At 34.2% G+C, this 18,704-nt stretch overlaps 1 protein-coding gene across 1 annotated transcript; it reads left to right on the top strand.

The window, feature by feature from the left end:
* The first annotated feature begins 361 nt into the window (after window positions 1–361).
* LOC106788493 (leucine-rich repeats and immunoglobulin-like domains protein 1) lies at window positions 362–1,927 on the top strand. The gene is made up of 2 exons (XM_014751791.1): window positions 362–543; window positions 1,047–1,927. The coding sequence occupies exons 1-2, from the start codon at window positions 409–411 to the stop codon at window positions 1,740–1,742; spliced, it is 831 nt and encodes a 276-aa protein (XP_014607277.1). The 5' UTR covers window positions 362–408; the 3' UTR covers window positions 1,743–1,927.
* The last annotated feature ends 16,777 nt before the right edge of the window (window positions 1,928–18,704 follow it).

Here is an 18,704-nt window from a genome sequence, read left to right as displayed (position 1 = left end):
ATAATTTTCTTCAATACTATCGATACGTTTATTGATTTATTTTATTATGAATATTAATAAGTTGAAAAGTTTATGTTTTATTTTTCATTTTTACAAACACAATTGTATCGCGAATCGCAAGGTACGCATGAGAATCATGAACCTTGGTGTATTACTCATGACTGAATTTAAGTTACTAGAAAAAAAAACAAATCGTATTTAAAATATGTGTCTGCACGATCAAGTTGAACGCGACGCGCATGCGATAAATAATCGTTTTATTCATCAATAAATAGCGATAAAGTCCCTCGTGATAAATTTCAGGGTATTTCCCCGCATGTAGTATTTTTCCATTCGTGAGTAAAGATAGTGGGTATAAATAAGGAGGAAATAATAAGTTGGACAAGTAGTATCTTACTAAAAGCCACAATGAAAAGATCATTGTTTTACTTGGTTACCGTCTTGGCGACTATTTTCCTCGACATTTCTTCCGCAGTAGATTGTAATGAGAATAAAGATAAACCAAGATTTTATACATGTCAAGGTCTTACGAATTTAGCACAAGTATGTATTCATTTTTCTATTTAAAATTATTCAAAACATTGCACGATATTAATTTTAATATTATTCAAATATTTCATCTAAAAATTAGAAAATTTGATCAATCGTTTTGCTTATTTATAATAGGTTTTTAGTATTAATAAAATAATAACTAGAAATATATATCACAACAGAATTTTATCTCTTCAACATATTATGACATAATTAAACACCCATCATTTTAATTATATTGATTATATAATTAATATAAAATGATTTCTCTAACACAACTAAACACCCATTTGTATGCGTGCGTGTGTGTATGTATGTGTACCAAATATTAATACAATAAAATAATATATAATTATTCTACATTACATAAATTTTTTGTCTAATACTGGATCGTTCATTTGTAAATGAAATTTAAAACTGTTAATAATACTTCGCATCTCGATCTTATTTTTATATTTCTTCTTGTTAATCTAATCTTATTTAATGATGAACGATCTTAACTGTCCGTAAATCAGTTGGACTCGTTACCGGACTCTACAGTCGGACTTAGATTAGAGAAGTCTACCATCAGCAGAATACCAGCCGACGCTTTCTCAAGATTCGCTGGTAGTCTGATAGAATTGAGGATCACCGGATGTTCCTTGGAAAGTATAGAAGCCCATGCATTCAGAGGGCTCGATAAACTAGAGACGCTCGACTTGTCGAACAATCGGATCCAAGCAATCGAGGCTTCCTGGGTACGGGGATTGTTCAACTTGAAGGAATTGATCGTTTTGAGAAATCGAATAACTAGAATTGAACCAGAGTTTTACGAGCTTTTACCGAAACTTCAAATACTTGATGTAGCTTACAACGAATTAGTCGAGTGTATAACGAAAGAAAATTTCAAGAAATTGAAGAATTTAAAATTGGTATTGATAGCAAGCAATCCGTGGTCATATCGTTGCCGATCAAACATGACGTATGCTTTTAAAACAAATCACATTAATTTCATCAAGGATTGGTCAATTGGCGATCTTTTGATAGAAGAATGTTTAGCACACGAACAAGGAGCTGATACAGATGATGCCATTTTAAAACAATGCGTAGATAGAAAATCATTTGAATCTATCACTCCTATATTACCTGATTTGGAACAAAAAGTATTAGAATTGTCTAACAAGGTCGAGGAATTGCGTAATGAGGTGAATAATATTAAAAAACGTTCGTAAGAAAGAAACTTTTTTCTTATCTTTATAGACCCTAATAATCTTCAACACTAAGAATAGACAGACTATATTACATAATACAAGGTTACACTATAGATTATTCACACTATGCTATGGTTATATTCTCTATGTATCAAACCACCTATATAAATGAATAAATTTAATTACAATTAACCAGACAATATTAATAATTGGTATAATATTACTAAATAATATATATATGATGATGTCATTTCCATATACATACATACATAGTACTTGAATACCTAAAACATGACGTATTAAATGAAATAATAATATAATAAATACTTAAATGCAATTGGATGGATAAAAATATTATAAAATATTTAATTATCAATATTCTTGTCCAAACAATATATTAATATATAAGTTTCAAAGTGAATTAAAGACAGTTAATAAATCTGATGAACAATTTATTTTGACCTTGTTGAACGTTTCGTCCCTTACTGGGGACTTCCTCAGCAACTACAAATTTTTTGTTTATTATGACATGTTAAAAAATATAAACATTACAATAAACTCTAATTTTTTTTTTTCACCTTGATCACTTAGTTCACGCGTCAATACATATTATTACAATTGTAATATATATATTACAATTACAATTACAATTTGTAATATGTTAAGTTTTATTGTAATGTATGACTCTGGAAATAAGATAATATGTATTGACGCGTGAACTAAGTGATCAAGGTGAAAAAAAAAATTAGAGTTTATTGTAATGTTTATATTTTTTAACAAGTCATAATAAAAAAAAAAATTTGTAGTTGCTGAGGAAGTCCCCAGTAAGGGACGAAGCGTTCAACAAGGTCAAAATAAATTGTTCATCAGATTTATTAACTGTCTTTAATTCCCTTTGAAACTTATATATTATAAAATATTTTTCATTAGGACACTTAATTATTCTTAAGTTAATTGTTCCAATAGTTATTACTTAAAGATAGACCCAGTAGCTTATATGTGAGGCACGCGTTCGCAGAAACGTTAAATCATAGTTCGTCTGAAAGCTGATCCACGATATCTTCTCGGTCGAGGTTGGTTATATCCTCGCAAAGCGGGACAAGAACATCCCGGGCTGCGGTTAACCGCCATTCATCACGCGGTGGAGGAGGGCTGGTTAAAAAATGCGTATCGTACACGCGGGATAGATCACGCTCGCAAACCCGTGAGATCTTTGACGCGGTTTCCGCGGTCATTAATAATGCTGCTCGAGGCGGCAGAGGTGAATGAAAAAAAAAAAAAAAATAGGAAAAAAAACAAGAAGAAAAGAAAAAGAATTGGAAAGGGGAAAAAAAATATAAATAGTGATACGAAACGAAACGAAATGAAACGAAAGATAGAAAGAGAGTATGTTTGAGAGAGAGAGAGAGAGAAAAGATGGAAAAGATCTCTTTGCGAAATGTATGTTTGTGTGTGTTTGTGAGGGAGAGAAAGAGAGGGTAAAAGTGGACAGCAAAAGATAGGAGGAACGCCGTATTTGCTGCCGATATGTCGTCCTAAGAGTAATGTTGCTATCGTCTCCTCGTTATAGTCACTTCTTGGCAGGTTAAAGAACGATTTAGAAGAGAAACGTTATTCCATCTCTCTTTCTCGTTACGCTCTGATCAAATAAATTTAACTTCAAGTAAATACCTAGACATGTTTTGTGCATCCTTTTCTTTTTTCTTTTTTTTTTCTTTTTTCTTACTTATAACTCTCTCGTTCGTTGATTCATTCTAATTTTATCATAACGAAATAGAATTGAACTTATAACAATAAGTATAACTTAAATTATATTAATTTTAATGTACGCTTGTACTAATCGTGAAAAGAAAAAAAACACGATTGTAATAATTAATTATATTTATGTAGAATAATATAATAAAATTATTGATCATAGAATGATTAATAATTGTACCAAGACATATTTTATCTTAACGAAATAGAATTGAACTTATAACAATAGGTATAACTTAAATTATATTAATTTGTATGTATGCTTGTAATAATCGTGAAAAAAAAAAAATATTATATAATATATTTATTTAGAATAATAAAAAATTATTGATCATAGAATCATTAATAATTGTACGATACTGAAATTATTAAATTACTTAATAATGAAATTTTGTAATATTAAAAATATTTGAGTATGCAATAGACAAGAAAGAATATGATACCAACTAACGGTATCTATACATATAACATAAGAAAATAAGTGATTTTCATGGATACCATAACGCGTATAGAATCTTAGCAGTAAGATTAAAGCAGAAGACGACGAGAGGTTCTTAAGATCGACATCAATGGAGTGACATCGTTGAGATAGAAAGTTTGTATACAATATAATATAATATATACATACATACATATGTACACTATCTCTTTCTATCTTTGAAGAGATATTGTTCGAGGAAAAGCATTTGCCAGTGATTTATAGAGAGAAGGACGTCCTGCATCCAGAGTACCAGCTCCTGGATATCACGTCATCCTTGTTGTCTTCGTCTTCGGAACGGTTAGATGCGGTTCTGTGCGGTACGATACGGTACGGAACGTTCACCGTATGCGGGAGTGCTCCAGTTCCCACGCGATTCTGAGTTATACACTGGCTATACTAAAACAGACCGAGAAACACACTAACGTAAGAGATAGAAAAGGATTGTGAAAGAAAGAAAGAGATAGCAAGTGTGCATCTATCTTTCTTTCTCTTTCTTTATCTCTCATTATACGCTTTTGACTCTCTCATTTATTTAATCATTATCTCTCTTTCTCTTTCTCTCTCATTTTAATAAAATATCTTTTTTCTTTTGTCTATTATTTATTTGCATATTCTCTTTTTCTTTCACTCCATCTGTTTCCCTTTATTTAGCTGTTTCTCTCGTTCTGTTTTATTCTTGATCTATCTCTCTCTCTCTCTCTCTCTCTATTTAAGCTGTTTGTATTTCTCTCTATCTATATATATATCTCTGTCTGTTTCTGTATATTCCTGTAATTCATGTCTCTCTCTCACTCTTACCCGTTGGTTCGCGCCTTCCGTGAGACAGAACGCGCCGAGTATTTATGCGGACCGTGTGTATGCATCCAGAATACGCATCCGGTGCGAGCTTGCAACCGGGTTACCTTCGCTTTGGCGCGAACAAGCCACGCGTCAAAGTGGAATTTTGTCGAATCAAGATCATGTAGTGTTACTCTTGTTTTATTCGAATTTTTTTTTTTTTATCTTTTTTCCTTCCACCTCCCATCTCTATATTTTTACTCTTTTTTTTCTTTCATTCGTAAATCTATATTTATCGTAAAAATTTAATCGTTTATAATTTACAAAATTTCACGTATATTTTCTTATATTTATACGCAACTACGTTTGCAACCGGTTTTTTTTATAAGATCTACGAAGATGTGTGTTTCAAATTTATTTTTTCTATTATATAATTTTCAATATATAAAATCATTTATTATAGTCTCAATTGAAAAAGTTTATGTTCGTAAAGTGTATATGTATAACAAGTATAATTTTATTCACGTATATGCATATATATATATATATATATTTATTATTAATAATACAAATTAATTATTTATTCCTTAGTTAGGCAAAATTATTCATTTACATAATACGTTACATTCATTGTTAATAGTATCTCAATTCATTAATTATTAATTTATTAATAAAAATTATACACACACACACACACACACACACACGTGTATGGTAATAGTCATGAAATTTATCAAATATAACCCACAAATTTCACACGATTAATGTAAATTTTGTTTCATTCTATCAATATGATCGAATAAAATATAAAATAAAATATGTATTCAAACACACACACACATGTACACACACGTATAAAGAAACGCGTTCGCATATATTTCTATTAAAAAAAAAGAACAAAAAATATTCTCTCGATAGCAATTTTTCATAAACGAAAGAACTAGTCTCTGGTTACCACTAGACATAATAGTTACAAGACTTTTCTATTATTTCTACAGTTGTATGGTATGAACATTTAACGAACGGTGACGTTCGTTTCGCTTGACCGATCGTTCATGATTACTGCAACTGCAAATACGAAAGGGGTTGTATCAAAGAGAGAAAGAGAGAGAGAGAGAGAGAATCGGAAGAATTATTGTAACCGCGTAATAACCGAAAACGCGAGAATGATGATCCTGGGATACCAGAGGCAATGATCGAAACTCCGACAATGTCTGGATATTTTTTCTCTCTCTCTCTCTCTCTCTCTCTACCATTTTGTATTTTTTTTTTTTAACATTCACACAATAGCGGAAATCGAAGACCACCACGTTCGTTTCCAACCAATCCGTGGAAACATATATATATATATATATATATTATTTTTTTTTCTTTCATTCTTTGTTACTTTTTTTCTCTCTCTATATTTTTGTTAACCGAGATGGATATACATAGATAGATAATACATACGTACAAAAATAGAAAGAAAGAAAGAAATAAAGAAGAAAAGAGAGAGAGAGAGAGATAGATCCGCGCCTCGATGCACCGGACAAAAATGTCAAATCAAGCTGCGCGCAGTAGAGAATGCGAGGAGCGAAATCAAGAAAAACGTAAAAAGAACCTAGAAAGATAGAAAGAAAGAGAGAGAGAGATAGATAGATAGATAGATAGATAGAAAGAGAGAGAAAGATACGTCATCGATACCCGACGGCTTACCTGCCTGCTACGAGACAGACAGAGAGGAATAAAGATAGAAAAATAAAAAGAAAGAGAGGGAGAGAGAAAGAGAAATAATAAGAGAAGAAGAGCTACTATCCCTTTTGTTCGACAAAAAACTGTGCCTAAGATGAAAAGACACGAAGTGAGCCTTGCGGCCGGCTGGAGTCCCGCCAAATAATATACCGCCCCTTCTACGAAATTCAACCCTCCGAGTATCCACCGTCCTTTTCCTCATCCTCTTTCTCCTCTTTCCCCTCCTCCTCTTCTTCCTGTAGCACCAAGCCCAGTTCCACCCCCACCCCCCCTGTTCGCGTAACTCTTGACAAGGCAGCCACCGGCACGCTCGTGGTGGATGAACGTTCGACTCGCCGGGGGTACTTTTATATTTATTACGAAGCCACCGGGAGATTGAGAAGGGTGGTTTTGAGGGTGGTTATAAGGGGAACGGTGGGAATGGGAAATTGGGGGAGGGTAACAGAGGAGAACACGTTTCTGGCCGTTAGGCTAGGATATGTTGTACACGGAAGACGGATGATCCAACCTATATTTTTTCCACCTTTTGTCATCCTGCACAAGCCTTTTTATCCAAACGGGAAAAGCCCGAGTAAGAGAGAGAGAGAGAGGGAGAGAGAGAGAGAGAGAGAAAGAGAGAGAGAAATAGAAAGCTGGTAGGTATATTTTGTTCTCTCTTGTATTTATATGCATACGTGAGACATGACTCGAGCTATTATCGCACCACAAAATAGAACTTTTATCATGAATATGTATGCATTTTCCTCCTGTCGAATAAATACTCTGGACACTATCTCTATTTCTTTTTATCCGTACCATTCCTTTTACCTTTTGTCTATTTCTTTTTACTATTCTTCGAACTTATTTATATTACTCGGTACGTGGTTTCTTCTTAAGTTAACACGTTAAATATGCACGTTGCGTTTATATATCACTATCTTCTTTATCTTCCTTCTTGTTTTTTCTCTTTTTTTCTTTTTTTTTTTAAACACGTTAAATGATATCTAACTATGCAGTGTATTATTATACTTATTCTTGAAATAATAGAATTTTATTGTTAAGGAAATAAAAATCAACGAAAAAAAAGGGAAAAACGAATTGTATAAGATTCTTTATCATTTTTTTTTTTTTCGTATTCACGCGTCCATCGTATTTTTATTTTTTATATTTTATTCGTAAAACTAGTTTATATTTTAATACGTTAAGTATAACTATCGACTGCTATACAAGGGGAAAAAAAAAACAAAATTTTCTAAGTTATTACTTGTGATCTTGTTTCTAATATAATCTTGTACAATGTATAATACAATTCATTACTCTCTCTCTCTTTCTTACTAATATTTTATATTTTAATACGTTAAGTATAACTATCGACTGCTATACAAGGGGAAAAAAAAAACAAAATTTTCTAAGTTATTACTTGTGATCTTGTTTCTAATATAATCTTGTACAATGTATAATACAATTCATTACTCTCTCTCTCTTTCTTACTAATATTTTATATTTTAATACGTTAAATATATATATATAATTATCGAGTAAAATATATTAAAAAGTATTCTTGAAAATAATCGGATTTCATATTCGAAAGGAGCAAAACTAAAAAAAGAAACAACTCCCACCGCGAACAAAAAAAAAAAAAGCAGAACAGAAGGAAATTTCTGAAAGGGGGTTTACCGTGCAACTCTTTTTTTTTTTCTTCCCTCCCCCGTATCTTTTCTTTCTTTCTTTCTTGCTTTATTATTTCCAACTCGTTCGATTCATCTCTCTCTCTCTCTCTCTCTCTCTCTCTCTTACTCTCTCATTTTCGTTTGCATTTCCATATGCCTCTCGAACGCGCTTTTTCGTTATCCGCACGGTTTTTCTCTCAGTCGCGTCTTCCTTTTTTCCCTCTATCTCTCTCTCTCTCTCTCTCTCTTTCGTTTCCTTCTAACTTTTCGCGTGTAACTCAGGCGAAAAAGAAAAAAAAAAAAAAGGAAGTGGATCGAGCCGCGTGCACGAGCCGGCTCTTTTGCGTGTAGCCGAGTTAAAACGGCGCGCTCTGGTGATTGATGATCCTTTGGTGTAACGATCGCCTACTACTCGTGCAACTACCATCGTGTTCGGGTTTCGAGAGAAAGAAGAGAAAGAGAAAGAGAGAGAGAGTGAGAGAGAGAGAGAGAGAGCGAGTGAGAGAGATAGGGTCGAAAAGAGAAAGAACACGAAAGGGCGAAACACTAGAATGAGAGAAAGAAAGAAAGAGAGAGAGAGAGAGAGAGAGAGAGAGAGAGAGAGAGAGAGGTGGATAAAACGGCGTAGAAACAAACGAAGCCCCTCGTTATCCCTGATTTTGCAGGAATTAAAGAGCCGATTACTCGCCGCCAACTGCCACACCCACGATTAAGATGGGCGCGGATTAAAATTGTGCCCGGCAGTAAACCCCCGGTAGCGAATGGGGGTTAAGGTGGGTGGGGTAAGGGGGTTGGGGAGGGAGGATGGGGGGGTCTTGGGTGGGTTTTCGCTACTAACAACTTACGCGAGATTTATCGTTCGTTCGGTTATACCCGCATGACTACTGAATTTCCTTTCAATATTTTTTTCTCTCCTTTTTTTATTTCCCTTACGTATTATCTTTCGAAAACATTCGCAAGGGTTATCTTTTGTTTTGTTTTTGTTGTTTTAATAATCATTGCGGAAATCATTCTTATCCTCTCTCTCTCTCTCTCTCTCTTTTCTTTTTATTCTCTAATCAAAAATAAAATGATATCATTTAATTATTCGAAAGAATAGTTTGATATATATTTCAAATGTTTAGTATTATCGTATAACAACAAGAGTAAGGTGATATAATTAATTGAATTACGATTGTATTAATATTTATTTACCTATATATTATTATTACAAATATTACTGAGATCATTTATCGAAAATATTGACAATTTTACGATTAATCGATATAATATTGATCACTTGTGTTAAACACAAATATTTGATTACATATATATACCCCCTATCACCCTTCTAACAAAGTCTCTTTATAATCTTTTCGTTTTATTTTTTCAAATAATAATTGAAATTAATATTCATTAAAATGATCAAACATTTCTTTATTATTCCTAAAAAAAAAAAATCATACTTTCCTCCTTTCTTTTTTTTAAATGTTATAGAAGAAGAAGAGATTGTCATTCGAAGGGATAGTTTGGTATATATAAGATAAGAGGTCGTCTCGACACCTCCAAGAAAAGGACACGGACAGGCAGTAACTAAAGCCATTAATCGGCCCCGCCATAGCAGCTCTAACTCCTCTCCTCTCCTCTCCTCTCCACTCCTCTCTTCTTCTCTTCTCTTCTCTTCCTACTTGTCATCCCTTCTACTCTTCCTCCCTTCCTTCATTCCTTCCTTTCTTCCTTCCTTCCAACCAACCTACCTAGACTCCTCGAACGACAGGACACACGACTAACGTTCCCTACTCACATACAAAGACAAAGACACACTGATAAAGTGAGAGAGAGTGAAAGAGAAAGAGAGAGAGAGGGTGATAACCAAGAGACACCCTCTTCTTCGGCACGGTCACCCGACTCGCCAACTTGGAAATTGCTTTCCTCATTTATAACCGGGCCACTGTCTGACCCCTCCCCCTCCCCCTTCTACTCCTCCTCCTTCTCCTTCTCAACCACTTCCATACTCTCCCTTACTTTTCTGCGATCTCACTCTCCTCTCACACACAATCTTCCAATTTCTACTACCACCATCTTGTATTTACCATTACTATAACACCATCACCACCACCAATACCACTATTTTTACCACTACTAGTGGGTAGGGCTATGCATTACTCTCTTGGAATATTTTTTCTTCCAATTCTTCTTCTTCTTCTTCTTTTTTTTTTTCTTATTCTTATTCTTCTCTTCGTTTTCTTCATTCTCCTTTTCTTTTCTTTTCTTTTTTCTTCCTTTCTTTCTTATCACTACTACTACTACTACTACTACTACTATTACTACTACTACTACTACTACTACTACTACGATTACCCCATCACCGTTCTTTTACCGTCCTCCACTCTCAACCCTCTTTCCCTTTCTCGGCTATTGACCCCAAAATCTATATAGAACGATTCCTCCTCTTCCTCCTGTACTTCTTGCACCCTACCCCCCTCTTCTGAAACCCCTAAACCCCTTTAGCAGTACTCTTCCAGCGTGAGTCGGCCGATTTTTCGTGACGTGCCTCGAAACCCTTGACGAAGGGCCTATCCTACCTACTATCGTAAAGCATTGCCACGGTTTAACGTAAAGAAAATTGAACCACGCGAGTATATACCTTAATACATATATATATATATACTTTAATACATATATATATATATATATATATATATGTGTATACTACCTCCCACTCCTTCTTGCTCTTTCCCTTTTTTCCTTTCTATGGGCCACATGAGACACGCGAGTTTCACATCCGAATTGTATCGTCGTTCTTTCCAATCTTCAGTTCAACCTTTAGTCACGAGACCGAAAAACACGATTGAATGAGTTAATAAGTTAGTTAGTTCTCTTACATAAAAATTTATTTAATGCAAATATCAAATTCAATCTAAAAACGTCATCTTACATTTTTTTTTTGATACTACGAACGTGTAACATAATCAAACGTGAATATTCTGTGAAAATTTCATTCCTCGTTGCATCTCTCTCTATCTTTCTATGGACGAGTAAGTAAATGAATGAATTATTTATAATTAATCGGTGCAAATTAGATTCCGAATTCGAACGAAATCATTTAATTCTTGTCGAATTAATTTTATTTACTTTCTGGTCTAAAATTTCTTGATATTAGAAAAAAAAATAGTTTAAAATATAATGAAATAAAAATATCTTTAAAAATGTAAACCCTTACTTATCCATCTCTCTCTCTCTCTCTCTCTCTCTCACTCTCACCCTCCAACCGGTCTATCTTTCTCTTGGTTAGTCTCTATCGGAGCCGAGCAAGGATTAGTTTATCTTAAACTTATGCTCGACCCGCGTGCATCCATGATTATCCAAAGCTCCGTGTCTACGTAATGGACTTAGGGCAACTTCGTAAACAGGATTAAGATTTCAAGTGGACCGATATGATCTTCCGTTAAGAACTCAATTACCCTGGAGCTCAGCGTAACCGTTGGACGCGCAAACTAGAGAGTAGGGAAGAACGAGAGAGAGAGAGAGAGAGAGAGGACCAAAAAGAGAGAAGGACACGAGGAAGCCGATTACAAAATGTTCTAGGAGGAACGAGATTAAACGAATAGACGAGTAAGGGTAGTATGTATGTATAGTAAAAGCGTATTTGTAACTTGGTTGCTTACTATTATTCTTATAACATCGAAATTAGTGGATAAAAATCATTCCCCCTCTCTCTCTCTCTCTCTCTCTCTTTCATTCTCTTTTTCATTGTAATCGTAAATTTATCCTACGTTTCCAACGAAACGAATCTAACATCATAATCATCTCTCTTTTATCTATTTCATTTTAATTCTCATTAAACCGAGTGTCGAGAGATTCTAATGTAATTTTACAAAGTTGTTCATTATCATCAGATCTGATGATTATTGCGCACAGGTGAATATTCCTATCGTAAAGGTAAAGTGACGATGATTAATGTTTTAAGAATTGCACGGCCTAGAAACCTTGAAACGTTTCATACGTGAGAAACTTGCCGAAGCACACATATTCCCCTCTGTTCCCGCCCCCTACTCACTCACTCTCTCTCTCTCTCTCTCTCTCTCTCTCTCATTCTCTGGATAAATGCTGGCGTGGTACACCACGAGCGAGAACCGATAACCAGCTCCGGTTATTGCTAACGACCCGTTAAGATACGCCAAGGTGTAACGAGATCTACGACCGAGAGAACGGTCGTCGTTATCGTTTACGGAACGTAGGCGACACGCACGAAATCTAGAACGTCGTTGGTTGGTTACTTGCTTGGTTACTTGCTTGGTTGCTTACTTACTCGGTTACTTACTTGGATGGATAGATGGATGGATGGATGGATGGATGGATGGATGGAAGGTTGGATGGAAGGTTGGATGGATGGATGGATGGATGGTTTACAAGTTCGTCTCTTGAACCGAAGAAGAAGAAGAAGAAGAAGAAGAAGAAGAAGAAGAAGGAAGAAGGAAGAAGGTAACGTCGATCGATCTTGGACCAATCGACGTCGACGAGACAATAGAGACAGCCGTTCTCCTACGTCTACCGAGTGTTCGTAATTACGTACCGTTTCTATCCTAGACATTTTTTAATTTTAGAATTAGAAGGAAAAAATTAGAAAAAGAGAGAGAGAGAGAGATTGGTGACCATTATCTGAAAAGTTAGCACTATTCATTTACTTAGAAAATACATTCTTCTGAGAAATAAGAATAAAAGAAAGAACAAAAATAATAAAGAGTATGTGAAGGATAGAGATTTCAAAAAGATAATTTAGTATAGAGAGTATGGTCTTTTAATACGAACATATATATACCTAACCATCTTTTCATTCCCGAGTGAACCAGATTATTGGTTGAACTTTGACCGTTGAATTACGTATTCTTGAAAAAATCAGTGCGCATTTTTAGGATGCATGGGTGGAAGTAAGTAAGAAAGGAAGGAAGGAAGGAAGGAAGTAAAAAAAGAAAAGAGAAAGATTACTTCTTCCTTCCTTCGTTACTTCGTGGATCTTTCCTCGCACGCGCTCACCTTTATGCTCGAGGGTTCCCAAGTAAGTAACTATACTCACCTATACATACACACATTGATATATATAAAACCTTCTTCATTCCCCTTCGTTGTCGAGTAAGTAACCATACATACATACATACATACATACGTACTTTGCACATATACCATAAATATATACATGTATATATGCATGTGTTGAGTAAAGGTGGAACGTGGGGTTGCGTCTGGGTAGGGAGGATCCGGGTCACAGATCAGCGGGCCCGCGTGAGGCCCACGGTCCCATCGAGAGCGCGTATCGCGAGCAAAAGGGGGTACCTGCTTTACCTCCTCCTCCTCCTCCTCCTCTTCAAACTATCTCCCTCCCTTACCTCTTTTTCTCCATCTATCCCTTTCTCTTTCTTATTCTTAGCAAGCACCTACCTACCTACCTACCTACCTACCTACCTACCTATCTACCTGACTACCTGGTACTTGGTACCGGGTACTCGGTACTCCATACCCGGTACTAGGTATATGCCTGACCACCGCGAACACCACCAACCCTGAGGCCACCGCGTTCGTTCCCTCCGTGTTTCTTCTCCCTCCCTCCCTCTTCTTCTTCTTCTTCTTCGTAATCTTCTTCTTCTTCTGTTCTGAAGTTGTTCTATCCTTCTCTTTCTTATTCCTTGTCTCAAGACGCGCATTCGACCGAGACCTCTCACGCACTCTCTTCTGATTCTCCTCCTCCTCCTCCCCCCCCCCTCCTCCCCATCCACCCTTCTCTTCCTTTCTTCTTCTTCTTCTTCTTCTTCTTCTTCTTCTTCTTGGTATGGTACTATCGTCTGCTCGTAACGAGACTACGAGAATCTTCCTCCTCGTATTCCTTTCTAAAGATAGAAAGAAAGAGAGAGAGAGAGAGAAAGAGAGAGAGATACCCTCTCTCACTATCAAACCCATAACACGAGTGTAGGCCCGTAAACGGACGTGCTCTTTGTCCGGCTGACGTGATGATCCTTCGCGCTCTTCTTCTTTGTATTCCTCTTTTTTTTTCTTAAAAAAAAAAGAGAGAGAGAGAGAGAGAGAGAGAGGGAGTTACTTTTAGAATGATATCGCTTATACGTTATTTTTTTCTCGAAGGAATTACGATCTAATCGTGAACAAAAAATGTTGTCCAATTTAATCGTGGGAATATGATCTTTGTTCGAATTTATTTGAACTTACGTATCGAATTAAATCGATTGATAAAAGAAAAATATTGATTAATCGATTTATCAGATATTCTAATCAATTGTATTATGAAATTTAATAAGTTGTGTTATAAAATTGGCATTATTTTTTGCTTTTTATGAAAAATACACTTTAGAATGCTATTCATTAATTTTTTTTTTACATCCGAGAAATTTATGATTTTTCCTTTTTTAAATGATTACTTTTCAATTTAGGCGTAAGAAATAATATCTTCGTTATTTAATTAGAATTTGCTATCAAATATACAGACGCACACATAGATACAAATCACATAGGATAAATATTCACTTTTGCATCAGGTACGAAGAAAGATTCTTAGAATGATACGACTAATATATTATAAACGAATAATCTATGGTCTGTTCTACGATAATCTACGTTTAAAATTAAAAGAGAAAAAAAAGAAAAAAGAAAAAGAAAAATGCTTTCCAATTTCGGCGTGGGAAAAAGATGTTCATTAATTAATGTTAACTTGATATCACATACATATATATATATATATATATGTGTATTTGTATATGTTGATTCGCAAGCAAACACGTAGAGACCAAAGAAGGAGGATATTAATTTCTTGGTAAGTGCACATACGCTCCGTTGGTTTTCTCGGTCTGGAAACGGGAACGAACCCCTGACCTTTTCCCGATATATACCCGTTATACCCGTTCGTGGCTCCATTACGCATTGCGCTGCTTTTTATTACCGATCGGTGAACGGGTAATAAGGTAAATTCACTTATTCGCAGCGTGCTAACCTACGATTCGCGTGTATCTAACTCGTACGGTGAATCCATTTCAAACTCACGTTTATTTCTCTCTCTTCCTGTCTCTCTCTCTCTCTCTCTCTCTCTCTCTCTGTCTGTCTGTCTTTCTCTTTCCCTCACTCTCTCTCTTTGATTATTTACGCAACTTATCTTAAATATTAAGATAAATAATTTTTCTGTTACATCAGAGATTTTTGAGAAGTAACATATTGAAATATTTTTCTTCTTCTTCTTTTTCTTTTTTCTTTTTTTTTTTCTTTATATTTGCTAATAGAAATGATATATTTAAATTCATTTAAAAATTATATACTTAAGTAAACTATTTTATATGAATTTTTATATTACATCATTATTACGGTTAAGTATATGAGCAATAATTGGATTATAGAAAGTAACAAAAAATATAATTAATAGAAAATATGGGCAAGTAGTTATTTTTTTTGTTATAAAAGTGTATGATAATAAAAATATAAGAAAAGTGAAAGGATTGTTAGATGAGAAATAGTAAATGCAATCTACCATCTCTTTCTCTTTCTATCTTTAATAAATCTATTACAAATCTACATATATTTCTTTCCAATTATTCACTCAATTATAATTTATAATAAATAATCTTGAAATTCGTTAAAAGTGACAATTAATATTCAAAAGAATGCAAATAACAAGTTTGAGAAAAGTGAAAGGATGGAAAATGAAATATAGTACACGCACTTCACTATCTCTCTCTCTCTCTCTCTCTCTCTCTCTCTATCTCTCTCTTTCTTTCTCATATTTTCTTTTTTCGTAACCGTGTAATTAACTCTAATCGCACGCAAGGTGAAAGATCAAAAGCAAAACTCGTGCACCTATTAATCGTATTTATCAGAACATTTTCGTATCTCGAATAAAATAAGAACAATAAGGGTAAGGGAAAAGGATAAATGGAATGGGGTTTTTGTGATAAATTAATATTAATAATAATAATAATAATAATAATAATAATAATAATAATAATCAATGGCTTTGTGATATTGGTGATGCTAATGGTTGCGTTGGTTATGGTAGTTGATCTTTTTGAGAGGAACGTAAACATTCGTACGAGTTGATACCCCATATCGTAATTAGCCGATCACTTTATATCCCCCATATACTGATGTCTCGTAATAACTGTACGTCTCAGCTCATGGCACGTAGGGATCGTTAAACTATTTTTGCAATAAACTCGGCGACGTTATGCGCTCGTTATCCAATAAGAAACGCACTTACATATACGTACACAAGTATCATACACGAGTAAGTAAGAAAGAGAAAGAAAGATAAAAGAAGAAAAAGAAGAAGAAGAAGAAGAAGAAGAAGAAGAAGGTACTCTATCTGAACCATGTGAATAACCATACATCTCGAATAGCTATAAAATACCTTTCTCTCTCGTTAACCATATTTTCCTAAGAGTAAAAAAAAAAAGATCTTTAGAAAAATCGATGAAAAAAAAAATCAATCTCTGTTCTATTCGGTTCACATAGAATATTTTCGAGAATCTAGAGAGAAATCATATATGTTGAGTAGTAAAAAAAATTATTTATTAAAAATGGTATAGAACGAAAATACTTGGTTTAAATTTGAAACAAATTAAACAACGTCCAATTCGTGGTTATATATTTATAACAAATTTCTAAAATAATCTTACTTGTATACTCCTTTCTCATTTTCAATCATTCACATACAAGATTGACCATTGTCCTTAACGAATGCATACACTATCAATCAAAAGTTGAAATAATTAACGCGAATTTATGTTAGAAAACAATGAAACAATCGTAGTAAATTGATTCGTCAACAAAAACTTATGCATAATGTAATACATTTTACGTTTCTCATTATTCTGTTAACAACGAACGATCAACTTTCTACGAATTGTTCTTTTCGTTCAGAAAAAAAAAAAAAGTAAAAAACCTGTCTTATTTTGTAGACTCCAATCATCCGATCATATTCTTCCAAACATCTTGACGATTAATTTTCCAATCATTTTTAATTAAAATATTTGTCTATACAAAGAAATATTTCAAGATAAAGTTGTCTTAAAGTTAGATATTATAAACAATACCAATTTAAAACGTAATTAAACTTGATAATATTGAACTGTAATGAAAAAAAGGAAGTGAGATAGATCTATCATGAATTAATTCGAAAAAATTAGTAAATTATTGGAAATCTTGGTTGATAGTGTACGAATTTATGCGTAATATTCGAATTCTCGAGACATTGTACGTAATATGGTATTTCTCTTTCTCTTTATCGAGACACAAACACGCACATACACAAAGAGAGAATAGGGAAGAGGGTGGTGGTGGGGGGAGGGAGAGGGGGAGGTAGGAGGAGGGCCTCCCGATAGTTATAGGTGTACAAGATCATCGTGCGGAGATCTCGACACGCCCGGAGTTCACGCTCCGAGCGCCGGGGTCATTGGGCAGCCTGCTCGACAACAAATCATGGCTAATGATCTACCCGTACCTTCGCAGTTACCGTACCTTACACACTTTCAAAGCAAAACGAGAAGGGATAGAATAGGATAGAATAGAATAGAAAAGGATAGAATAGGATAGAAGAAGAGCATACATATATTTCGCGAGACCTTAACCCCTTCCCTACAATCCTAATCCCTACTCCTTCTTACCCACCCCAAACTCTCTCTCTCTCTCTCTCTCTCTCTCTTATCCCCTCTCCCATATTCCTAGTCTACTCTTAGTCATCGCTAAGCAAACTATGACGAAGCAAAACTCGTCCACTCCCACGAACTCCTTCTGTTTTCTCTTTATTTCTTATTTTTCATTTCTATTTCTGAGTAATTATAGCTATGGGGAAGGAGAATGAAAATAAACGCATTATATTTTCAATACGTTAACGTAAGTTTGTTATATTCATTTTTATTGAAAGAGATATATATATATGATTGATTGTTTAGACGTATTTTACTTTACTTTGTATGATTCAATAATTAGGATTGCGTTTGAAAAACTATCGATAGAATATTTTTGGATAGAATTAATTAATTATCGATTGAAAATTTTTTTTTTCTGTCTTTTGATTGTCTTTTGATTATTTCTATATTCTTATTAATTTACTTTCTTTTTATCGTTAATAAAGTAATTGGAATGATTGAAGAATAAAAAGAACACGTTTATGTTTATAAATTCATTTTGATTGATCGAATCAAATGACAATTAACGTTTCGTAAAGAAGGATTATAGATCAGGATTGGAATAAAAGAAAATATTCGTAAGAATTCATTTCTTTGATCTTATGGTTATTTAAAAATGAACTAGAAAAAAAAATTTAATTGTTAGAAAAAAGTTCAACGTTAGAAAGTATCTTTAGATATATAGAATTGGATAAGTCGTATTCGCTAGATAGATAGATAGATAGATAGATAGATCTCACGGTGAATCATCGAGATTTATTGCCGATCCGTTTTCGAAGACGAAGATTTTTCTCGATGGAGAATAGAACCGAGTATTTGGACCGTAACGAAATTAGGTCTAATCGAGTAAAGTCTTGAGAAAGGTTGACCTAAGTTATAGAAAGAGAAAGAAAAACTAATCGAAAGGATCGAAACCCATCGTATTTCGTTT

This window comes from Polistes canadensis, unplaced genomic scaffold (assembly GCF_001313835.1).
Source record: "Polistes canadensis isolate GaletaPanama2010 unplaced genomic scaffold, ASM131383v1 scaffold_140, whole genome shotgun sequence".
NCBI classification, from domain to species: Eukaryota; Metazoa; Arthropoda; class Insecta; order Hymenoptera; family Vespidae; genus Polistes; species Polistes canadensis.
The sequence above is the reverse complement of the archived record's forward strand: the minus strand, read 5'-3'. Positions and strand labels throughout refer to the sequence as shown.

Excerpts from the sequence above, each read along its gene's own strand:
- LOC106788493 (XM_014751791.1), top strand. The coding sequence starts at position 409 with ATGAAAAGATCATTGTTTTACTTGGTTACCGTCTTGGCGACTATTTTC. Across the intron at positions 544-1,046 it reads GTCTTACGAATTTAGCACAA|TTGGACTCGTTACCGGACTC; the intron begins GTATGTATTCAT and ends TCCGTAAATCAG.